This window comes from Ochotona princeps, chromosome 2 (assembly GCF_030435755.1).
Source record: "Ochotona princeps isolate mOchPri1 chromosome 2, mOchPri1.hap1, whole genome shotgun sequence".
NCBI lineage: Eukaryota > Metazoa > Chordata > Mammalia > Lagomorpha > Ochotonidae > Ochotona > Ochotona princeps.
In genome coordinates, this window is record NC_080833.1 from 109,692,324 (window position 1) to 109,717,682 (window position 25,359).

Below are 25,359 nucleotides of genomic sequence, written 5' to 3' on the forward strand. Positions count from 1 at the left end.
TTAAGCTGACTCAAAGCCAGGAATTAGAGGAGCTTGTTCCACAATAGAGGTTCCCAAGGCTTTGAGCCATCCTCCACTGCTTTTCCAGGCCACAAGTAGGGAGCTGGATGGGAAGTAGAACAGCTGGCACTTGAACAGGTGCTGCATATGGGATCCCAGTGCATGCAATGCGAGGACTTTAGCCACTAGGTTACCATGCAAGCACAACACACCAACTCTTTCAATTTCATAGAAATTTCCAGAAGCACAGAGTTGCATTCCAGGGCAGGTTTTTTTTTTTAACCTACAAAATAAAGAGATCTTTGGATTCTCTCTCCCTCCTTCCTACCTTCTCTCTGTTTCTCTCTCCCTCACACCCATTATTCTCCCAATCCCATGGCAGTCAACCAATTCACACTGAAGGAAAAAAAAAAAAAAAAAGCAAGTCACCATTTTCAATGCATTGGTGACACTGTTATCTAAAATAAATATAAAATTTAAAAATGTGCCTGTTCAGTATATACTATATCACACTGTTTAGCAGCAACATTAGTTTCCTTCTAGTAATATTCTCAATGTAATTTACTAACTCTCAGGGTTCTGAAAAGGCATCAAATGTATTTTATACAAACCAACCACCACAGAGGTCAAGCAGTAAAACTGGATCAGTTTTCTAAATAGACTGCAAAATACACAGGAGAAATAGATTTAAAAACAAAGTAACATTGAAAGCTTTTGTGTTCTTTTTTTTTAAGATTTATTTTTTACTGGAAAGGCAGATATACAGAGAGGAGGAGTGATGGAGAGGAAGATCTTCCATCTGCTGGTTAACTCCCCAAGTGGTCGCAATGGCCAGAGCTGAGCTTATCCGAACCCAGGATCCAGGAGCTTCTTCCAGGTCTCCCATGTGGGTGCAGGAGTCCTCCACTGCTTTCCCAGGCCACAAGCAGAGAACTGGATGAGAACTGGAGCAGCCGGGACACGAACAGGAGCCCATATAGGTCGCTGGCGCTTTCCCGGGGAGGATTACCCTTGAGCCACCGCGTCGGCCCCTCCAATGCTCTTGAACCCAGCACATTCTGCGACTATATTAATGCCAATATTAAACACAACATCGTGGTCTCACTTGATTAACATACACCGCTCGCCAGCCCCACAGTCTCCCTGGAGACAGGCCGGCCGCCAGTGGGCGGGGCCTCACGCTCCCGCACACTTGGTGGGGGCGGAGCCTCTCCCAGAGGGCGTCCGGAAGGGGCGGGGCCTGCCTTCCGGAACCCTTCGGCCAGAGGCGGAGTCTTCTGCCGAGGCCCGTTCGGGAGAGGGCGGAGCCTAACTCCCATCAGGACCAGTACGACTGCACCTGCATCCTTAGCTCAGAGCATCCCTGGAGCATCTGGAGAGGCAAGCGCTGCTGGCCACCCGGACTGGACCGTCGCAGCAGGCGGCTGCCACATAACCTTCCCCATCCCCCGACTCCACAGCTCCACGGAGGCGGCCTCGGTGCTGACCGACGGCTCCCAGGGTCTGGCCATTGCGGAAGCTTTTCTAGCAGCAACCTCTGACCACGACATGGCTGAGATCACCAATATCCGACCTAGCTTTGGTAAGTGGAGCTGGGCAAACTGGGCTGCAGCTGTACTGCAAAGCCAGTGGGGCCTAGAGGCTGCGCAGGAAAGGCAACCAGCCTGGACCGGAGACTTATGGTGCCAGCCTGCTCCAAGCCGGTCCGTGGCGGTGAGGAGCGGGCCGTGCATCACGCCTGAACTTGTGCTATGAGTGGGAGAGACTGGCAAGGCCAGAGCCACCTCGAGGGGAGGCGGTGCGGGATGCCAAAGCCTTGCGTGGTGCACTGTCAGCACTGCTGGAGGTGAGAAGCGGCCAGCGTGCGGAGGACGTGACCCCCTCCTTCTAGGGGAGGAGAGGTGCAAGAGGCCAAGCCCTCCCCCTCGGGGAGTGCAGGGCGGTGCCCCTTCTTCCCCTCCCTCTCCCAAGGCCTGCGGGGGAGGGAACTGGCGAGGGGGATGGGACAGCAAGATGGCAGCTTGGACGCTGTGGGCTGTGGGCTGTGTGGCTGGCGGCCAGGTCAGGAGGCAGCCCCTGGGGAAACAGGCCTGCGGGGATGGGCAGCGAAGTGGAAGCCACTCCTGAAGCTGGTCTAGCGGTATGCCAGTCTAGCCAGCCCCATCCTGCACCGTAATGGTGGGGTCGGTCCCAGGCTTCTAAATGGCGCTTGGCGCGGCGGGGTTGGGGGATGACGTGATGTCTATTCCTGGGCCTCCTGGCAGCGCCTAGGTTCTCCTTCCGGGGCCTTTGTTCCCAGCTTCCCGGGGCCGGCTTTTTTCAAAACCGGGAGCTCACCCTGGCTACTGGCGGCGGGGGCGGGAGCCGGGCCGCAGGGGGAGGGGCGAGAGGCCCAGCCCCTGGGAGGCCGCTTTGTGTACCAAAGAAACCATTACGTCATCTCGGAGCCACTGCTCCCCAACCCAGCCCTGTGGGCCCCAGCAGCCGCTCCACACTCCCTGGGGCGCAGTGTGGAGTGGAAAATACACGACAGGGTGGGAACGGCACGCTGAGGAGCAAGCTTTTCCCTCTCTGAGGGAGTCCTCCAAACTGTGTTAGGACACATGCTGTGTGCTGGACTGCCCTGCACAAATAAACAAAACCTACTTCCCAATGTCTCCTGCAGTCTGACCACAGTTTACATTGAGCCTCCCTTGGCCTTCAGAGATCCTATCACTCACACATCCAGGAGGTTTAAGCATCTGGATTTCAGCGTTTAGGGAGGAGACATCACCCAACCAGGAAATGTTTTCACTCCCAAGGAAGGGCTATGGGAATGAGCACAACCCAATGTGCTCTGTCTGCTGGGTCTGAGAAAGCCTCAGCCTTCACACCCACTAACTTGGTGCCTGCACTGCTTCCCTAAGGCTAACTCTCAGGAGTGATCTGCTTCACCTCTGCAGCCCTGGCATTTCAGTCCAAGTTTGCAAAAATACAGTTCTCTTTAGGAGCACCTGAACAATCCATGATTTTCTTCTGCTCTTTTTTCTCTTCTGTCTGCCTACCTACGCATTCCTTTCTCTGATGGCATTTCGAGTCCTTAGGAATATAGACAGGGCAGAACATAAGATAGAGATTTACAGTAGAGGGACTAACAGGGGAGAATAAATGGTATCACACCATTTATGGTTTCTTTAATGGTCCTAATAAATCTTGTGTGTTTTCGAGACTGCAGAATCCAAAGCAAAGAGAGTAACTTGGCTAAAGTTAAACTTGGAATGCTCGATTGGACCTTATCTGGCTGATGCCAATGGTTCCCCATTCCCCAGGTTCCCCTGTATTCCACTGGCGTACCTGGCAACAAAACACTGTGTTTAGGAAAGCAGGTGTCTAGAAGCAGATCTGATCAAGACCAAAAGAGTCAGACATCACTGTTACAGACTTCTGCAGACAGAACTGATGCTTCCCATCTCACCCAATACTTGATTTCAAATGCTGCCACACTTGGGGATACACAGAGCCAACACTCAATTATCCATGACCTTGGGAGACAAAGGGAACAGGCAACACAAGTCACCACACTTTACAGCTACTTTAGAATGCTCACTTCAGCCATTTGTTCCAGCTTCCTTTTCCCACCAATCTGTTGAATAAAGCAAGACAGAAGGCTCTGAATTTTAAGATTTTCTCAGTTACCTCTCTGGCTATTGTGGAGTCAAGAGTTAACCCTCAAGTGAGGACGAAATCAGGATGAACATGGGAGATAAGATGAGAAAGAGCATCTAGATAATGCATAAATGGATGCATCCATTTCCCGCAGGGTCCTCCTAAAAGTTGAAAACCTTTACTCTTCTCTTTTCCACCCTTCCCCCGCTTGCAGCAGTAAAAGCACAGTAATGCACTGTAGGCAGCAAAGGGTTTCTTCAAGATCACAAATCCATGTGAGAACCCAAAGGAGCACCCTGATGCCTCCCACCCAGGGCCTTCCAAACTCCCTTTCAAAACGTTATCTAAGGAATGTACTGACTGGGTTGCTCTGCCTGTTATCTACTTGTATTGACAATTAACGTTCAGTTCCACTGAGCAGTGGCAAGCCAACAGCAAAAAAGCTCCTAAATGGTGAGAGAGCCACCTCCTGCAACCTGTCGATTCTGACTGGAAGATGAATCCAGTGAGTTCCTCCAGTACCCCTTCAGCTCTGAGGGAGTCACAGAGGACCAAGATGTCCATCCCGGGTGCCCTCCAGGAGCTCATCATCAGTGCTGCCTCCTCACTGTGGCATCTCCTTCAAATGCCTTATTTCATTGAACACTTGGAGATCAAATAAATGGACATGGTCACTTCATCCATGATCAAAATTGTCCACAGAGCCATGAAATAAAAAGAACCTTAGACATCCGGTCCAATGCTCCCTGCAGAAATCCCTCCTAGAACATGCCTGCCTCTCGATGACCCAACTTGTGTTTGGAAGATTTTGGCTGCAGAATTACTGCATCGTGAAGCAATCAGGGTCCTGGTGCAGCAGTTCTAACAATTGAATCAGGCTTTTCATTGAGTCAGAAACTCTTTCTGGCACCTGTGCTGGATGGTACTGGTTCTACTCTCCAAAGCAACACTCACTAGACCTCTTTCATCAATGCGTTCAAAGTGACAACTTCAGATTGTTGTTCTTCCTTAACCCCTCCCAATTCCAGTTCCTTAAATGTCCCCCTCAGGTGCTGTGGTCTTGAGGTCTTTGACTCCATTGCCCATCCCTCTTCTGGAGGAACAGAAAGTGCACTGAGCAAACCAGAATTTCAGTCCCATGCCTCCTGCTTCCTGGTGTGAAGTGGATTTCTGACTTTCCAGATTCCTCAGCGCTGAAGTGGGGATATGAAAGGCACCTATTCAGAGAACGCTCTAGCACAATGCCTGGAGAAACACAATAAAAGCACACACCAAGAAATTGGCAGTTGTTATTACTGTCAGTGCTGTGCAGAGTGCTCCTTCGGTGTGGTCTTATTACCAGCACAGGTTAAGTTGCCACTAACCTGATTGTGTCCCCAAGGCTGTGATTACCTAAGCTATCAGATCGTTTTTACTCAATCTTACCAGGTGAGGTCATTACCGACAGCTGGGTTCTTGAAGCCAAATGGAAATTAACAATCATCTCTGGTGCCTGTCATTGTGTATCCTCATCTTTTTCTGATCTGTGGATTTTTTTTCACCTAAGCACTTACTATGTACCACAGGGTTTCTGGACCCAGGGATGTAACAATAGCCAAAACAGACAGTCACTGTTCTTATTAAGCCTATCTAGTGAGGGAAGACAGGCAAATATATGCCAGGATAATGGGCATTATGAAGAAAAATGAAGACTGGCGATGGAATATTATCATTATCTTACTTGGGCAGACAGGAAATGTTTTTTTGATAAGGCTGACAATACAGGAGGCAATAAGGAGTGTAGATGCAGTGTAGATGGCTGGTATTCCAGGAAGAATATGCAATATGCTTGAATCACATCGCCTTCCAATCTCTCCCTAAACATTACGGTGAAAAACATAGGTCTCACTTAGTCCTTCCAGATCTGAACCCAGTTTAATTTCAATGAACTTGAGGGGGATGAAGCCAGAGCCTAATTTGCTAAGACAGTGGTCCCACATTTGCGGGAGATGGAATGAAAGAGCATAGGGGAATGGAAGAGAAAACAAAATCTGTCAGTTCTTATTTATTCATCCAAAAAATATACATGAAATGCCTGCTTTTTGTTTTAAGTGCTGGGAAACAGCAGTGAATAAAGCACAAAAAAATGACTGCTCTGCAGTCTCACATTTTTGTGAAGGAAAATAGTAGTAAATGCATATCAGATATGCAGACAGATATATTTATTCCTTTATAAGTGCATGTATTGTATATGGTTTTTTCCTGCCAGTGTGTATGTATGTGTGAGAGAAATGATAACAAGAGGTTTGAAAAATAATTAAGCAGGGTCTTGCTTGCATGTGCCAGGATCCCATATGGGTGCCAGTTTGGGTCCTAGCTGCTCTACTTCCCAGTAGGCTCCCTGCTTATGGCCTGGGGAAGCAACAGAGGATGATCCAAGGCCTTGGATCCCTGCACCCACATGGGAGACCCTGAGGAAGCTCCTGGCTCCTGGCTTTGGATTGCCTTAGCTCCAGCATTGCAGCCACTTAAAGAGTGAGCCAGCAGGTGGAAGATTTTTCTCTCTGTCTCTCCTTCTTTTTTCAAATCTGATTTTCCAATAAAAATAAGAAATTCCCACAGAGATGTCTTTGAAAAATGAAACAAAAACAAACAAGCAAACAAAAAACACAATTAAGTAGACGGCTTGGTGCAATGGCCTAATGGCTAAAGTCCTCTACTTGAATGTGCCAGGATCACATATGGGTGCCGGTTCTATTCCCGGCCGCACCACTTTCAATCCAGCTCCCTGCTTGTGACCTGGGAAAGCAGTGGAGGATAGCCCAAAGCCTTGAGAGCCTGTACCCACGTGGGAAGACCTGGAGGAAGTTCCTGGCTCCTGGCTTCAGATCAGTGCAATACCAGCTGTTGCGGTCATTTGGGGAGTGACTCATTGGACGGAAGATCTTCCTCTCTGTCTCTCCTCCTCAGTATATCTGCCTTTCCAATAAAAATAAATAAATTTAAAAAAGAGAACTGTGAGTATCAAGGATAGGAAAGATTGAACTTTTTTTTTTTAAGATTTTTTTTTATTGGAAACCAGATATATAGAGAAGAAGATATAAGAAAAGATCTTCTGTCTGCTGGTTCACTCAAGTGGCCACAATGGCCAGTGCTAAGCAAATCTGAAGCCAGGAGCTAGGAGCTTCTTCTTTTTCTTTTTAAGATTTATTTTATTTTTATTACAAAGTCAGATATATAGAGAGGAGAGATAGAGAGGAAGTGGTGCTGCCGGGATTTGAACTGGCGACCATATGGGATCCCAGAAGGTTCGAGGCAAGGACCTAAGCCACGCCACCAGGCCCACCAGGAACTTCTTTTGGGTCTCCTATGCAGTGCAGGGTCCCAATGCTTTGGGCCTTACTTCACTGCTTTCCCAGGCCACAAGCAGAGATGGGAAGTGGAGCAGCCAGGACTCAAACTGGTGCCCAAATGGGATCCTAGCACTTACAAGATGAGGATTTAGCCACTAGGCTGTCACACTGGGCCTAGAAGATTGCACTTTTAAATAGGGTCATCAGGTAGGCCTTAACAGGAAGATGATATTTAAGCAAAGATAAAAAATTGTCCATAGTTGATATTTTATGTTTTGTGAAGTACTTATCTCTCCCTCTTTAAGATTTATTTATTTTATCTGAAGGGCAGGGTTACATAGTGTGAAAAAAAGGAAGAAACAGATCCTCTGTCCACTGGTTCACTCTCCAGACGGCTGCAACAGCCGGAGCTGGGCTGATCCCAAGCCAGGAGCCACAAGCTTTTTCTGGGTCTCCCACATGAGTGCAGGGGCTAAAGGACAGGCTTTTAGTACTTTCCCTGTGCGTTATCAAGGAGCTGACTTGCCAGTGGGACAACTGGAAGTCAAGCCGGCATCTGTATGGAATGCTGGCCCTGCAAGTGGCAGCTTTACACTCTATGCCACAGCGCTGACCCCTGAAATTTACCTTAAGGAGTAGTTGTTTGTCCTCCTGGTTAAGAAGCTCACATCCTATATCAGAGATCTTGGGTTCAGTACCCATCTCTGGCTCCTCGTTCAATCTGCCTGCTAATGTAGACTCTGAAAGGCAGCAGGGATGGTGCAAGTAATTCAGTTCCTGCCCTCCACTGGGGACCTGGATTAAGTTCCTGTGTTTGACCTCTTACAGTTACAGACATTTAGAGTGTAAACCAACAGATGGGAGCTCTCTGCCTTGGGAAACTTGCTCTCTGTTTCTCAGAAAAATAAGTAAAAATTTAACATTAACTGTAAGTACACTTGTATATTAAAAGACTATGTACTTTAAAACTATGTTCCAGGGCCAGCATTGCCTGCAGTGCCTGCATCCCATATGTATGTTGGTTCAAATCCTAGCTGTCCTACTTCCAATAGCTCCCTGTTTCTGTGCCTGGGAGAAGAGTGGGAGACGGCTAAAGCACTTAGGCTCCTGTATCCATATGTGGAACCTGTATGAAGCCCCTTACTTTTAGCTTCACCCTTGCCCAGCTCTGACTGTTACAGACATTTGGGGAAGTAAACCAATGAATCCAAGATCTCTTTCTCTCGCTGTGCCTTTCAAATATGAAAACAAATCTTTTAAAAGAGAAAAATTAAATACTTTCCAAAATTTCATCTCCCTTGGATTAAGAGTTCTTTTTCAACACTGATCCACTTTTACCACCCTTCATCATCATATTGTAACCATTTAGAGAGAACTCCATGTCATTTTGGCCTCATTTCTGTCTCATCTACTTTCCCCTATTCCTCAACCCTTCTTTTCTTTTTTTTTTTAAGATTTATTTATTTTTATTGGAAAGTCAGATACACAGAGAAGAGGAGAGACAGAGAGGAAGATCTTCCGTCCGATGATTCACTCCCCAAGTGAGCGCAACGGCTGGTGCTATGCCGAGCCGATGCCGGGAACCTGGAACTTCTTCCAGGTCTTCCCACGTGGGTGCAGGGTCCCAAAGCTTTGGGCGGTCCTCAACTGCTTTCCCAAGCCACAAGCAGGGAGCTGGATGGGAAATGGAGCTGCTGCCGGGATTAGAACCGGCGCCCATATGGGATCCTGGGGCGTTCAAGGCGAGGTCTTTAGCCACTAGGCCATGCCGCTGGGCCCTCCTCAACCCTTCTTAACCTAATCAGTCCATTTGGACATGCATCCTTTTCAACTCTGTAAACATCAACAGAAATTTTATTTTTGATGTTTATAACAATATAAAAGTCCCAGAAGTTCCACTTCTGATCTAGCTTCCTGCTTATGGCCTGGGAAGACAGCAGAGGATGGTCCAAGTCCTTGGGACTCTACATCACCATGGGAAACCTAGAAGAAGCTACCAATTCTTGGCTTGTAGCCATATTTTTTTAATTTACTTTTTTAAGATTTTATTTATTTTTATTGGAAAGTCAGAAATACAGAGAGAAGCAGAGACAGAGAAGAAGATCTTCAGTCTGCTGATTTACTCCCCAAGTGACTGCAACAGCTGGAGCTGAGCTGATCTGAAACCAGGAGAACAAGAACTTCTTTTGAGTCTCCCATGTGGGTGCAGAGTCCCAAGGATTTGGGTCATTTTCGACTGCTTTCCCAGGCTACAAGCAGGGAGCTGGATGGGAAGCGGGATTGCTGGGATATGAACCCCTGCCCACATGAGATCCCAGTGCATGCAAGGCAAGGATTTTAGCTGTTAGGCTACCATGCTGGGCCCTGTTGTAGCCATCTGGGGAGAGAACCAGCAAATGGAAATTCTCTGTTTCCATACCTCTGTAAGTCTGGCTTTCAATTAAAAAATAATTAAGTTCTTAAAAATATTTTTACACTAATAACAGGGATTTTTTTTTTAAGATTTATTTGTGTATTTGCAAAGTAGAGCTACAGGGCCCGGCGGTGTGGCCTAGTGGCTAAAGTCCTTGCCTTGAATGTGCCGGGATACCATATGGGTGCCGGTTCTAATCCCGGCAGCTCCACTTCCCATCCAGCTCCCTACTTGTGGCCTGGGAAAGCAGTTGAGGACGGCCCAATGCATTGGGACACTGCACCCGCGTGGGAGACCCGGAACAGGTTCCAGGTTCCTGGCCTCGGATTGGCGCGTACCGGCCCGTTGCAGCTCACTTGGGGAGTGAAACATCGGACGGAAGATCTTCCTCTCAGTCTCTCCTCCTCTGTGTATATCTGGCTTTGTAATAGAATAAAATAAATCTTTGGAGAAAAAAAAAAAAAAGAAAAGTAGAGCTACAGAAATTTTGAATCTGCTGGTTCACTCCCCCAATAACCACAATGTGTGGGACTAGGCCAGTCTGAAGCCAGGAACCAGGAGCTCCTTCAGGGTCTCCCATGTGGGTTCAGGGACCTGAGCACTTGGGCCATCCTCCAGTGCTTTCTCAGGTGCATTAGCAGAGAGTTGGATAGGAAGTGAAATAGCCTGAACTGGTACTGGTGCCCATATAGGATACCAGTGTTACTAACCATGGCTTAACCCATAACACCTCAATGTGGGCCTCAAAGCTGACTTTATCGAGTTATGAAACATGAATGTTTCAACCAGGCCTGGCAGGGAAGAAAAGCCATAGATTGGTCAGGCAGGATGGCAGAGGGGACGGGGTGGGGGAGTGACATCTGCAGAAAGGAGGAGCAACAAAGCCTAGATGAGTGTGTTCTGTTTGGGAGGGCTTCACTGCACATCAGCTTGACTCCAAAAGAGGCAGTGAGCAGGAGAGCCTGAGACGGAGTACATGCACCTGCCTTGACACATTTCTGATCTCTGCCCTCAGATGTGTCACCGGTGGTGGCTGGCCTCATTGGGGCCTCTGTGCTGGTGGTGTGTGTTTCAGTGACTGTCTTTGTCTGGACGTGCTGCCACCAACAGGCAGAGAAGAAGCACAAGAACCCACCGTACAAGTTCATTCACATGCTCAAAGGCATCAGCATATACCCTGAGACTCTCAGCAACAAGAAGAAAATCATTAAAGTGCGAAGAGAAAAAGATGGCGTTGGAAGGGAAGGTGGCCGTGGGAACCTGTTGGTGGATGCGGCAGAGGCCGGCCTGCTAGGTAGAGCTGAGGGTCCCAGTGGGCCCAGCTCTGCCTCTTGTATAGACCACTTACCTATCAAAACAGACTATGGGGAAGAACTGAGAAGTCCCCTTACAAGCCTGACCCCTGGGGAGAGCAAAACCACATCTCCGTCATCTCCAGAGGAGGATGTCACACTAGGGTCCCTCACCTTCTCGGTGGACTACAACTTCCCGAAAAAAGCCCTGGTGGTCACAATCCAGGAAGCCCATGGACTGCCAGTGATGGATGACCAGACCCAGGGCTCTGACCCCTACATCAAAATGACCATCCTGCCTGACAAGCGGCACCGGGTGAAGACCAGAGTGCTGCGCAAGACCCTGGACCCCGTGTTCGATGAGACCTTCACCTTCTACGGCATCCCCTACAGCCAGCTGCAGGACCTGGTGCTGCACTTCCTCGTCCTCAGCTTTGACCGCTTCTCCCGGGATGATGTCATTGGGGAAGTCATGGTGCCGTTGGCTGGGGTGGACCCCAGCACGGGCAAGGTACAGCTGACCAGGGACATCATCAAGAGGAACATCCAGGTGAGGACAAACTTGTTGGGGGGTGGGGGAAGGGCGGTAGGGAGAGATAAGATCTTGAGAGAGTAATAGAAAGGGAAGTGGGTTGGGCTGGGCTGGGCTGTGTAGCAAAGAGGAAGCTCTTGGCCTTTAAGGCTAGGCAGTAGTCAAAGCAAGATAAGGACCTGGCTGATGAGGTCTGCTCCAAGAAGTGGCTTTCTGGGGAGAAAAGGGTGGGTAGCTTCTAAAATTTGCCTTTGTGACTGGTATGTGTCCAGTTTGCTTGTAACAGGCTGGCCTGCCATAGGCACCACCACACAGCCAGCCTTCTGCTAATGCATTCTCCAGGCAGAAGCAAGTGATGGTTCAGCTGGTTGAGTCCCAGCCAACCAGGTGGGAGACCCAGGTGTTGGCCTAGCCTGTCCCTGGCTGCTATAGGGAGTGAACCGACAGCTAGAAGAGTCATCTCTTTGTTTTTTTCCTCTAAAGATTAATTTTGTTTGAGAGACAAAATAAGGGGCTGGTACATTGAATCAACTGGCTAATCCTCTGCCTCCACAACCACCGCATCCCTATGGTCATCGGTTCATGTCTTGGCTGCTCCCCTTCCAGTCTGGTTCGCTGCTTGCGGTCTGGGAAAGCAGCAGAGGACGGTGCAGTCCCGTAGTATCCTGCATTCATGTGTGAGACCTGGAGGAAACCCCTGGCTCCTGGCTTAAGATTGGCTCAGCTCTGGCTATTTGTGTCCATTTGGGGAGTGAATGAGCAGATGAAAGATCTTTCTTTCTCTCTCTTTCTCTAAAGCTGTCTCTCCAATAAAAATAAGTGAATTGTTAAGAAAAAAATAATAGATCTTCCATCTGCTGGTTTACATCCCCAATAGCCACAACAGCTAGAGTAGGGCTGGGCTGAAACCAGGAGTCAGGAACTTCATCTGGGTCTCCCACGTCAGGATCCCAAACACTTGGGTCATTTTCTGCTGCACTCACAGGTACATTGGCAGGAGCTAGATGGGAAGTAGAGCAGCTGGGACTCAAGCTAGCAATCATTTGAGATGCTGGCGCTGCAGGTGATGGCTTAACCTGCTAGACCACTCTCTCTATTTTTCTGTTTCTCTTTCTCTGTCTCTCTACCTTTCAAATAGATAAAAGAACATTTTTTTAAATGATAATTCATGGAAAGTATAATTAAGAAGAGAAGTTTATTTTGGTGCAAAGAATTAGAAGTTCATGCAGTTTTTTTCATAATTTGTGTTCCCCATGAACTTTTTGAAGATCCTTCATATTATTGCCTTTGAGGAGCTTTCACTTAATTGGAGGGGAAAAAAACAAGGTTTTGGTAATCACTGCCTGGGAGTGCGGAAGGTGCTGTGAAAAAAGTTGGACATTTTAAACTGAGGACTTCATTCCTTTTAGAGGATAGAGTGTAAATTTCTGATGGCAAGGACTCTGAGGTCAGAACTGAGTCTAAACCCATTTTATTTTTATTTCAAAGTCAGATTTACACAAAGGAGACATGGAGAGGAAAGATTTTTCATTCGCTGGTTCACTCCCCAAGTGGCCACAATGGTCAGTGCTAAGCAGACCTGAAGCCAAAAGCCAGGAGCTTCCTCTGGGTCTCCCACACAGGTGCAGGGTCCCTAGGCTTTGGACCATCCTCCACTTTCTTCCCAGGCCACAAGCAGGGAGCTGGAAGGAAGTGGAGCAGCCGAGATACGAAACAGCGCCCATATGGGAGACTGGCTCATGCAAAGCAAAGACTTTAACCACTAAGCTGCTATACTGGGCTCTAAATCCAAGTTCTACCCAGTTCTTGGAGAACCACTCAACTTCTCTAAGTTTGTTTGTTATGAGGATCAAGTGAGATGAAGTACGTGTGGAGGCCCAGTGTATGCCATGAATCCAATAACTTGTAATTGTTTTTATGTTATTGTTATTATTATTACTGTTATTCCTAAAGTTTGATCCCTGGCAGCTGTATGTGGTTTATAGATGCTGAAATTTTATTTTTATGAAATCAGTGAATATGAAGGAGATTGAGACAGGATTGATTGAGAGTACTAGATGCAATTGTACATCTCCCAGCAAGCACCATGTTCTAAGGCTTCATCCTTACCTACTAATGTCTTTCCACTTGCAAGACCCAATGGGGACACAGGAAGCTCAAGCAGTTGGACAGAAGGTCTCCCAGGCAGTTAGGGGTGTGATGTACAGGAGTGCCAGGCACGAGGTTGGTCGACTGAAGAGGTTTCTGTACCAGGTCTTAGGGGTAGGTGGCAGAGAGCTCATCCTCTGGGGTACCTTCTTGCCTTCACTATGTGCAGTAGACAACTGTCCCATTGAAGCCAACTTAGGCATGCCATTGCCCACAGGGACTGCTACTGCAACTGGCATACTCAGCAGGGACCAGGGGAACCCAAGAATGTGGAAACTTATTAGAGGTATTTGGGCAGAACGTAACCAGGGCCCTGGTTCAATGCTAGGATAGAATGAGATACCTTAGAGTCAAGTGCTGTCTGGCAATCATTTGAGGTAGGACCAAGAGGCATGGACAGAAGCTGAAGTGCTCACTCCTTCCCTGTCTCTTGATTCTCCTGCCCAGTGACTCTAGAGCTCTCCTCCCCTGACTTGCAGAAAAAGCGCTTCCAATGCACCCTTCCCTGTGTCCCCACCAAGCAGCTGGCCTCCTCCACACAGTTCATGCACTCTCTGCCCAAGGCCAGGAGTGGAGGCTGACTCTGTGCCAACCTGCAGCTGAGAAGAGACTGGCAAGGAAGGGACCGCTTTCACTGGGAACAAAACAGCCTCAAATCCAGGGCCCAAGACACACAGCACAGACAATGGAATTTACTAAACTGCAGGGGCTCTAGGCAAGAGCCAAGTGGCTTTCCACTTTGTTAACCCCTTTCTTTTTATTTTTTTTTTAAAGATTTACTTATTTTTATTACAAAATCAGATATACAGAGAGGAGGAGAGACAGGAAGATCTTCCGTCCGATGATTAATTCCCCAAGTGAGCGCAACAGCCGGTGCTGTGCCGAGCTGAAGTCGGGAACCACGAACCTCTTCTGGGTCTCCCATACAAGTGCAAGGTCCCAAAGCTTTGGGCCGTCCTCGACTGCTCTCCCAGGCCACAAGCAGGGAGCTGGATGGGAAGTGGAGCTGCCAGGATTAGAACCGGCTCCCACATGGGATCCCGGTGCGTTGAAGGCGAGAACTTTAGCCGCTAGACCACACTGCCGGGCCCTGTTAACCCCTTTCAGGAGGGCTAAACTAGAGCTGGGATCCTGAGCAACAACATTCTACAAGAAGTCCCAGGCGGGACTTTTAGCCAAAACATTTTAGACAACTCCCTAAGCCTTTGTCCCAGCCAGCAGCTCTGGGCAGCACTGTGCTTCACACCTGAGCCAAGGCTGGCATTCCTGCTCAGTCACCCCTGGGATGACCTCCAGTTAACCCCAAGTCTTCCCCACTGTGCCAGAGAAGGGCCTGCCCCTTGCAGATCTCCCTTTGGAGAGCATCAGCCAGAACTACTGTGACTACTCCACACATGGTGTAGAAAGCTCTTCCGGTGGACCTGGTGCAATGGCTCAATTGGCTAATCCTCCCATGCAAACACCGACATTCTATGTGGGCATCGGTTCATGGCCCAGCTGCTCCACTTCCAATCTGACTCTCTGCTTATGATTGGGAAAACAGAAGAGGATGGACCCAAACAAGGGACCCTGCACCCACATTTGGGGACACGAAGGAAGTTACTGGCTCCTGGGTTGGATCAGTTCAGCTCCAACCATTTCAGCCATTTGGGGATTAAAGCAGTGAGTGAAGGATCTTTCTTTCTCTCCTTTCTGTAAATCTGTTTGCCTTTCCAATAAAAATAAATAAATAAATCTTTTAAAAAAGAGAGTGAGAGATCTCTTCAAGTCTGTGCAAGGAATCCTGTCTTCCTCCAAAGAGTCCTGTGTAGAAGCCAGCAAGATAGCCTTTCCACAGACAACCAGTGCCCCCAGCCCAGCTGTATTTCCTGGCAGAAAATTCACCTCTGGTTCTGCAGTGTAGCCAAGATAAAAGAGCTGGGCCTGGCCATTGTGTCTGACTCTGCCCATTTTGCTGGTACCTCAAACCAAGCAGTTACCCAGTGGCCTTGATCTCCCTCCAGGCCAGATCTGGAAGGTTAATGGGTCCCTTTGGGAGTGTGCTGTCAGCTCTGATGAATGTGTAGAAAGTTATAGTAAGCATTAGCAGTTAACCCTTTATTCTTAGCAAAGTAGGTCAGAGGACAAACGCTAATACCCCGAAATTAGCTGTTTGAGTTTGGAATCAATTTCTTTTTTCAAATGTATTTATTCTAAAAGCAGAACATCAAAGACAGAGAGACAGAGAGAGGTCTTCTGTCCTCTGGTTCTCTTCCCAAATGGCTGCAACAACTAGAGCTAGGCTGAAGCCAGCAGCAAGGAACTTTATCTGGGTGTCCATGTAGGTAGCAGTTGCCTTCCTAGGAAAAATGCCATAGAGCTGGATCATTTGTGGAGCAACTGGGTGTCAAATCAGTGCTCTGATAGGATGCTGGCACCACAGGCACAGATTAACCCTAGTACCACAGTGCCAACCAAAGAACGGATTTTCTGATATTTTATTCAGGTAGTTATGAAAGTGACTTTGCAGTCCCATTCTTCTTTTTTTTTTTTTAGATTTTTTTTATTTTTTTATTACAAAGTCAGATATACAGAGAGAGGAGGAGAGACAGAGAGGAAGATCTTCCGTCTGATGATTCACTCCCCAAGTGAGCTGCAATGGGCCGATGCGCGCCGATCCGATGCCAGGAACCAGGAACCTCTTCCAGGTCTCCCACGCGGGTGCAGTGTGCCAATGCATTGGGCCGTCCTCGATGCAGTCCCATTCTTAATCCCCAAAGAGAAGGGAGGTGATGCAGGCAGGGCTGGAGGGTAATAAGCACACACCAGGAAAGAAATTATCGGTGACATAAGACAATGGTTATCAGAATGAAATGATTCTCTTTTATTTTTTTGTTATTGTTTTTAAAGACCTCTTTTGATTTATTTGAAAGGCAGAGTCACAAAGAGGGAGAGACAGAGAGAGGGATTTAAAAAAAAAGATTTATTTATTTTTATTGGAGAGGCAGATTTACAGAGAGAAGAGACAAAGTTATCTTCTATCCTTTGATTCACTCCCCAAATGGCCACAAGAACTGATGCTGGGCCACACTGAAACCAGGAGCCAGGCGCTTCTTTTGAGTTTCCTGTGTGAGTGCAAGGACCCAAACATTTGGGCCCCAGAATGCGAAGATTCTGACAATCTTCAAGTGACCAAGGACCTTAGAGGCCATCTGCTCCAGCCACTGGCAGTGGAAACAGAGTGTTGAAGTGTCAGCTTTTTAGGCACAGAAGGTTGTGAGGCATATACACTGGGGGCACAGGGAAAGGCATTCAGGTTCCCTTTCTTTTGTGGTGCCATAGCTGTGACTTAGGGGATGGGGCCCTGAAGGCTGTGGCCCCACAACAGGTTTGTTCAGGCTGCATGGTCCTGCTGCACACAGCTTCTGGTTAGAAAATGACTCTGGAGAGAGGCTGCACTGATGCCTGGCAAATTCACTCTGGACCACTACTCTCCCTTTGTGCCTCTGAGGGAGAAAGGCGTGTCCCCTGTGCAAGCGAGTGAGGGGCCCAGTTCAGTCATGCGTGCACGAAGCCCACTCCCAATCCTGCCAGTCTTTCCCCCTCCAGGGGCCTCCCAGGGCCAGGGATCTGGGAAACAGCTCAGCTCCCAGCCTTCAAGGGAACTTTTAGAAGAAAGAGCCATTGATGGGGCTGCTGGGAATGCTGCTGAAGGGGAAGGGGGGCTACCATTCAGTGCTGGCCCACCCTAGGCAGGGCACTGGCTCTCAGGTGGCCTGGTAGCTGGGACCAACCGTGCCATCACAAAGAGAACTGGGCATTATGCGCCTGTAAAATAGCCAGAGATGAGGGACATCAGATGGAGAGCAACTCACTGAGGCAGGATTTTAGGGAAGAAAATGATGAAATTGTCTAATCGGAAGTAGTCTGCTTTTCCCCGAAACTGAGAGAGGACACAGAGATTTGGAGCACACTTTGCTACAGTGAATGACTCAGGAATCAGAGTTTCAGACACCTCATCAGGAAACTTATCATAACATGACTTTTACAAATAACACTCCTTGGGCCCGGCGGCGTGGCCTAGCGGCTAAAGTCCTCGCCTTGAACGCACCAGGATCCCATATGGGCACCGGTTCTAATCCCGGCAGCTCCACTTCCCATCCAGCTCCCTGCTTGTGGCCTGGGAGGGCAGTTGAGGACGGCCCAATGCATTGGGATCCTGCACCCGCGTGGGAGACCTGGAGGAGGTTCCTGGTTCCCTGCTGCGGATCTGCGCAGCACTGGCCATTGTGCTCACTTGGGGAGTGAATCATCGGACAGAAGATCTTCCTCTCTGTCTCTCCTCCTCTCTGTATATCTGCCTTTCCAATAAAAATAAATAAATCTTAAAAAAAAAAAAGCACTGATCCATAAAGAAACTTGGATTATTTTGATCCCAGCACCTTTCTATTAACCTAATAAATGTTCATGAGATTTGATATTACTTCCTGGGGGCATCTGTGAATACTGACTGTCTGAAGGGTAAATACACAGTCTTTACATACATATAATTCTAACTTTAAACACAAAAAGAGACAAAACAAGGAGTGTTATTTGTTTGTTTGTTTTAAAGATTTATTTATTTTGTTACAGTCAGATATACAAAGAGGAGAAGAGACAGAGAGGAAGATCCTCCATCGATGATTCACTCCCCAAGTGACTGCAATGGCCAGTGCTGCGCCGATCTGAAGCCGGGGACCTCTTCCGGGTCTCCCACGTGGGTGCAGGGTCCCAAAGTCTTGGGCCGTCCTCGACTGCTTTCCCACGCCACAAGCAGGGAACTGGATGGGAAGCAGGGCCACCGGGATTAGAACCGGCACCCATATGGGATCCCGGGTCGTTCAAGGCGAGGACTTTAGCCGCTAGGTCATGCTGCTGGGCCCTGGATCAGTGCTTTTTTTTTTTTTTTTTTTTCAAAGATTTATTTTATTTTCATTACAAAGTCAGATATACTGAGAGCAGGAGAGAGAGAGAGGAAGTGGAGCTGCCGGGATTAGAACCAGCGGCCATATGGGATCAAGGCGAGGACCTTAGCCACCAGGCCACGCTGCCGAGCCCGATCAGTGCTTTTTAATGACGATTTACAAATTGTCTAAATTGTATAACTATGGTAGCTACTAGCCACATGTGGCCATTGAGCATTTTAGATATGGCTGGTATAACTGAGGAAGTAAAATTTTAATTATATTTGGTTTGAATGAGTGTAAGGTTGAAATAGCTAGTGGATAGCTCGGTGGAGCTGGTAGACAGCTCAGACCTGGATGGCTTGAAGGCATTTCCTTTTATTTTTCATGAGGGATTATTTGCCTTGTGGTGTGGCTTCTGATGGAAATGCGTTTATATTCTCTGATCGCATTCTGACTGGAGGCAAAAGAAAACAGCCTGGAGTCTGCTGGTTGGCAAGGGCAACCAGCCTGTGATGTTAAACTGGCTGAAGGGACTTCCCACGGATACAATCAAGAGCTGACAATACGAGTGTTTTGGGCAAGAGAGAACTAGGAAGCTTCATTCTGGCAAAGAAAAAGCATGACAATCTTGTTACGTTCATTTCCTTTGGTACTGCACTTCCAAAAGCTCAAGTCCAGGTTTCAGCTGGAGCTCTGTTCTAAGCCCGCCTAGAGGCCTTTTTCTGTGCTGCTGACATGACACTTCAACTTAGGGAGTATCTATAAAACCTCATGACGTATGGTCCCAGTTTAATTTCCTCCACATGACTTTAAGGCCCTGAGCCTGAGGCATGATCCTTATTTGCCACGGATGCCTTTGCTAGTATCTTTGCTCATTCCCACAGTAGACACACCTGAGCAGGTAAGGCCCCATCCAGGGAGTTCCTGAACCTAGAACTCCTCACTGCCTATCTTGACAGCCCTAGTCTTCGTAGGGTGGCCAGTACAGAGCAAGGGCATACATGATCATTGTTGCAGGTGTGTGGTGGATATAAGTCTGGTGATGAATCAATTCTTGCTCATTGTAAAGTAACCCCTGCAACAGGTGACATTGCTTTGGGCCCTTGAAGAATGCAAGGAATAGAGTTGGACAATGGAGGGATGATCTTACTCACATTTAACATGTTACATCCTCAGTTCCTCAAACTGACTGCTTCTAGTCTCATCTCCATTCTCTAAGCTAGAATCACAAAATCCCTTAAAAAAATTAATATGGTAGGGCCCTGTGCAGTGCCCTAGTGGCTAAAGTCCTTGCCTTGAATGCGCCAGGATCCCATGTGGGCGCCAGTTCTAATCCCGGTAGCTCCACTTCCCATCCAGCTCCCTGCTTGTGGCCTGGGAAAGCAGTCGAGGACGGCCCAAAGCCTTGGGACCCTGCAGCCGCGTTGGAGACCTGGAGGAAGCTCCCGGTTCCTGGCCTCGGATTGGCACAGCACCGGCCGTTGTGGTCACTTGGGGTCTCCCACACAGATACAGGGCCACAAACAGTTGGACCATCCTTCACTGCTTTCCCAGACCATTAGCAGCACCAGAGTACTTGCTCCTAAATTTTTCCGTGAATTTTTTGAGCTACCCTCGTGCCTTACCCCCACCCCTCTCCCCTGCCTCAGCCTTGGCTCTAGCTCCATTTCCTCCTCGGTCTATTGTTGCAGCCTCTTCATTGAGCTTTCTGACTTTGGTCTTTCTCTACATTAATTTGTTCTCTATCCAGCCTTCTATAAAATCATAGATTTTAGGGGCCAGTATTGTGGTATATAGTGTATAAAATCTCCACCTGCAACCCTGGCATCCTGTAGAGGTGTTGGTTGAAGTCCTGGCTACTCTACTTCTATCCTGCTCTGTACTAATGCACCTGGCACAGCCGTAGAGTCTCCTGGCTTCAGTCTAGCTCAGCCATGGCCCTTGTGGAACCCACAGACACAAATCTCTCTCTCTCTCTCTCTCTCTGTAATTCTGCCTTATAAGTAAATAAATCAATCTAAAAAAATAGAAGAAACTAATAAATAATTTTCATTGAGTAATAACAACTTTGCAGTTGCAGACCTGCTGTGACCTGCAGGCTGCTGACTCTTCTTCCATGATGGGGACCCCGTTGCTGCTCACCCTCAGCCACCTGCCGGCTTCCTGCCCCATCTCTCCTGGCAGGCAGCCCAGCTTCACCACGCACCATTCTCAGGATGCAGGGCACCCTATCAGGGCCCAGTGCCTTTGCCCTGGCCGATGCTGTCACGCTGCAGGGCCTCCCCTCCCTGCCCTCAGCTTGCTGCCTTCCCTGTGTCTCCCAGCAGGGAAAGCCTCACTCTCCACTGTGTGCCTGGAGCCCTTGCACAGGTGTTCACATTCTTCTCCTGCAGCATCTTGTGGATGAGCCCCTGTGGAGCAAGAACGGGTTCATTCACAGCTATGGGATCGTCTCTGCTGTTCTTAGAGGACTAGAGTTTGTTTTCCAAGTTCTGAATAGAGTCCAGGTTACAGTTTAAATTTGGGGAAAGAACAATGAAGGGTGGGCAAAGGGGGGCTTGGCTGGACAAGACACAGGGCCGTGTGTGCTCTGAGGCCGGCAAAGCAGGTAGGAACAGTAACCTTGTGACGTGGAGGTACAGGCCCCAAAGTTCAGGAACTTGCTCAAGGCCACTTGGTGAATAAGTAGCAGAGTTAAGACTCCAGCCAAGGGCCTGGCTGCGTGGCCTAGCAGCTAAAGTCCTCGCCTTGAACGCCCCGGGATCCCATGTGGGCGCCGGTTCTAATCCCGGCAGCTCCACTTCCCATCCAGCTCCCTGCTTGTGGCCTGGGAAAGCAGTTGAGGACGGCCCAATGCATTGGGACACTGCACCCGCGTGGGAGACCCGGAACAGGTTCCAGGTTCCTGGCTTCGGATCGGCACCTCACCGGCCGTTGCGGCTCACTTGGGGAGTGAATCATCGGACGGAAGATCTTCCTCTCTGTCTCTCCTCCTCTCTGTATATCCGACTTTGTAATAAAATAAAAGACTCCATCCAAGGTCCGGACCTCCTCCAGCACAGCCTTCAAAACTTGTTTTGTCATCCCATGAGAGGAGGAGGTAACATCCTTCTAATCTGTCTGCAGGCTGCAGGTGACAGATTTGATGTTGTTTAATCCTCTTAACCCTGTGAGGAGAAGCTCTTATTTTTAATCCTTCTTTTGTTTTTAGCCTAAAAATGTGTTTGTTTACTTGAAAAACAGTTATGGGGAAAGAGACCTAAAGAGAGATCTTCCATCCATTAGTTCAATCCCCAAATAGTCACAACAGCCAGGGCTGAACCTAGTCAAAGCCAGGAGCCAGGAGCTTCTTCCAGGTGTCCAACATAGATGGCAGAGGCCCAGTACTTAGGCCAGCTTCCACTGCTTTTCCCAGGTGCATTAGCAGGGAGTTGGATTGGATGGATGAGACAGTTGGGACACAGCCCAGCACCCATATAGGATGCTGGCATTGCAGGCTAGGTTATGGCTTAACTTGCTATGCCACAGTGCTGGCCCCTTAATCCTCACTGTGGAGATGAGGAAACAAGTATGAAGAAGTTAAATACTTTGTTCAAGGTCATAGATAAGAAACTGAAGTCAGCATTTGAGTCCAAGTCAATCTGGTTTAAGAGTCCTTGCTTTTGGGGCTCGGCATCGTGGCCTAGAGGCTAAGGTCCTCGCCTTGATCCCATATGGCTGCTGGTTCTAATCACGGCAGCTCAACTTCCTCTCTGTCTCTTCTCCTCTCAGTGTATCTGACTTTGTAATAAAAATAAAATAAATCTTTTTTTAAAAAAAAAAAAGAGTCCTTGCTTTTAGATACCAGACAGTGTGACTTTCATTTACAAGTGGTCTTATTTTATCATTTTCTAAAGACTTATTTATTTGGGGGCCTGGTGTAGTAACCTAGTGCCTAAAGTCCTTGCCTTGCATGTGCTGGGATCCCATATGGGGCACTGGTTTGTATCCTGGCTGCTCCACTTCCCATCCGGCTCCTTGCTTGTGGCCTGGGAAAGCAGTTGAGGACCACACAAAGACTTGGAACCCTGCAACCATATGGGATACCCGGAAGAAGCTCCTGGCTCCTGGCTTCAGATTGGCTCATCTCCTGCCGTTGTGGTCACTTGGGGAGTGAATCACTGGATGGGAGATCTTCCTCTCTGTATATCTGACTTTGTAATAAGATAAATATTTAAAAAAATATTTTATTGGAAAGTTGGGTTTACAGAGAGAAGGAGAGGCAGAGAGATATCTTCCAGCTGCTAGTTCATTCACTAAGTGAGCTGACCTGAAGCCAGGAGCCTGGAGCTTTTTTCTAGGTCTCCCACGTGTCATAGGAGCACAAGCACCTGAGCCATCTTCTGCTGCTTTCCCAGGTCACAAGCAGGGAGCTGAGGTGGAGGTAGAACAGCCAGAACACAAACCAGTGCCTATATGGGATACAAGTGCCACAAGCAGAGGATTAGCTTGTTATACCAGCACACTGCCTTGTGATTTTAATATTAGGAATGTGATGACAATGATTCTGTGTTCCTTCCCTGTCAAGCAGAAATGGGAATATACTTATTATTTTTTTTTTATTTTTAATTCATTAATTACATTGTATTATGTAACACAGTTTCATAGGTACTTGGATTCTCCCCACCCCTCCCCAAACCCTCCCACCATGGTGGATTCCTCCACCTTGCTGCACAACCACAGTTCAAGTTCAGTTGAGATTCCCCCATTGCAAGCATACACCAAACATAGAGTCCATCATCTTATGGTCCAGTCAAGTTCAACGGCTTCCTAGGTATACCCTCTCTGGTCTAAAGACAGAGCCAGCAGAGTATCATCCCGGTCAATTAAAAGCTCCAACATACCATCAGCAAAAATTTACATCATTATGGAATTAATTGACATAGTAATGAGTAACCAATAAGGTAAAAGTAAATGCGAGTTCTTAACCACCTTCTGTGACCATCTCATTGACATTTCAATTTTAGTTTATACACAACATATAACAAACCTAACATAACATGTTATACATAACATCGTGTCATCTTAAATTAAGGCAAACATGTGGTATTTAACCTTTTGGGATTGGCTCATTTCCCTTAGCATTATGGTTTCCAGTTTGGCCCATTTGGCCACAAAGAACTGTATTTATACTTATTATTGTTATTATTTGTTTGAGACATAGAGAAAGATCCTACTTACTGATCCACTCCCTAAATGTCACAACAGGCTGGGAACTGGTCCAAGCAGAAGGCATGCACGAGGAGGAACTCCATCTGGGTTCCCCACCTGAGCCCCATACCCTTGAGTCACCTGTTGCCCTGTAGAGTGTGTTTCAGCAGGAGGCTGAGGTTGGGAGCAGAGCTGACACTTGAACCCAGACACTCCAGCAGATGGGGCAGGGCTCCCAACCCTGGCCTTGACGCCCCCGAGGGGATGAACGCCTTGCCCATCGACCCTTACCTTCCAGCCTCCTGCAGATTCTTTTCCCCCTCTGCAGTGTTTCTGAACCAGCCCAGGATTCTCACCCACCGTGTTTTCTTGCAGAAGTGCATTAGCAGAGGGGAGCTCCAGGTGTCTCTGTCCTATCAGCCGGTGGCACAGAGAATGACAGTGGTGGTCCTCAAAGCCAGACACCTGCCGAAGATGGATATCACCGGTCTCTCAGGTAGCAGCTATTTACCCCACCCTGGCTTTGACGGGTACAGCCTTTCTGGTTTCAGGCCCTCGCCCTTCCCTCCCCCGGCCCTTTGATGTTAATCTCTTTCCTCTCTACATGCTCATCCTTGGTGGCTAGCTCCATCCTGTAGATTTCCTCTATTGGCTGCTCAGTTAAGCTCCTTAAGATTTAACCATGACACGCAGCTTAATAGCTTTCAAGCTTGCCCCATGAGCGATTTCAGAAATCCCTTAGTCCCTGCCCCCTACCCTGCCCCTGGAAGCTATTAAGATGTTTCCTGTTATTGAGAGCTTCCTCCAGGCTCTATTTCTTGTTCTCCTCCTGCTTGGTGTTCGAGGTCAGGCAGATTCCCTTACAGTCAGTGTGCATGTACTGATGCAATTGCTGGAAACAATTATGGCTGGGGGGGTGGGGAGAGGAGAGAGGGTGGTCCCCAGAAGTCCAAGCCACCCCCCTCCTCTCCAGCTTGAAACCCCCATTCCGTAAGAGAGAACCGAGTCATAGGCCTGTTTCCCTTTGCCTTGTCTCTTTGTGGGGCCTCCTAGATCCGTATGTCAAGGTGAACGTCTACTACGGCAGAAAGCGCATTGCCAAGAAGAAAACCCACGTGAAGAAGTGCACTTTGAACCCCGTCTTCAACGAGTCCTTCATCTACGATATCCCCACCGACCTCCTGCCTGAGATCAGCATCGAGTTCCTCGTCATCGACTTCGATCGCACCACCAAGAACGAGGTGGTGGGCAGGCTGATCCTGGGGGCACACAGTGTCACGGCCTGTGGTGCTGAACACTGGAGGGAGGTGTGCGAGAGCCCGCGCAAGCCTGTGGCCAAGTGGCACAGTCTGAGCGAGTACTAACCCTGGTCCTCTCGTTGCTAACCACTCCCACCCCACCCCGGGGGGCCAGGTTGGGGAGGGACGTGGCAGAGATGAGGTGACAGAGAAGTGGACTCCAAAACCTCCTTTTAGTTGTAGAAGAAAATTTCTTAACAAAACATACCCCTACAAAGAACCTCCCGCCCACAGGACCTCAGCTGCAGATCAGCTCTTAGCAATGATATTTTTTTCTCCTTTGCAAAGCATTAGAAATTGTTCTTAAAAAAAAATAATAATGGGGGGGAACACAAGGAGAGGAAGTGACCTCTACCAGTCTATATATAACAATGTAACCTTATGCTTGCATGTTGTAATACAAACTCAAGAAATTAGCCTAACTGCCAATGTCAAGTTGCAGATGTTAATCCATGAAAACTGTGTTCTGTGCCGAATTGTATTTGCTAATCACTTGAAATTGGCCTCATTTAAAAAAAAAAAAAAAAGAAAGAAAAGCAAAAGCAAAAACTGGGCTTCTCTGGAGAGTTACTCCCACTCCCCAC

At 48.2% G+C, this 25,359-nt stretch overlaps 1 protein-coding gene across 1 annotated transcript; it reads left to right on the forward strand.

Annotated features, from left to right (window-relative positions):
* Positions 1-1,285: 1,285 nt before the first annotated feature.
* SYT11 (synaptotagmin 11) lies at positions 1,286-25,082 on the forward strand. Its single transcript, XM_004589017.3, has 4 exons — positions 1,286-1,582; positions 10,406-11,232; positions 23,853-23,976; positions 24,531-25,082. Exons 1-4 carry the CDS (start codon positions 1,549-1,551, stop codon positions 24,839-24,841), a joined length of 1,296 nt encoding a protein of 431 aa, XP_004589074.2. The 5' UTR covers positions 1,286-1,548; the 3' UTR covers positions 24,842-25,082.
* Positions 25,083-25,359: the final 277 nt, after the last annotated feature.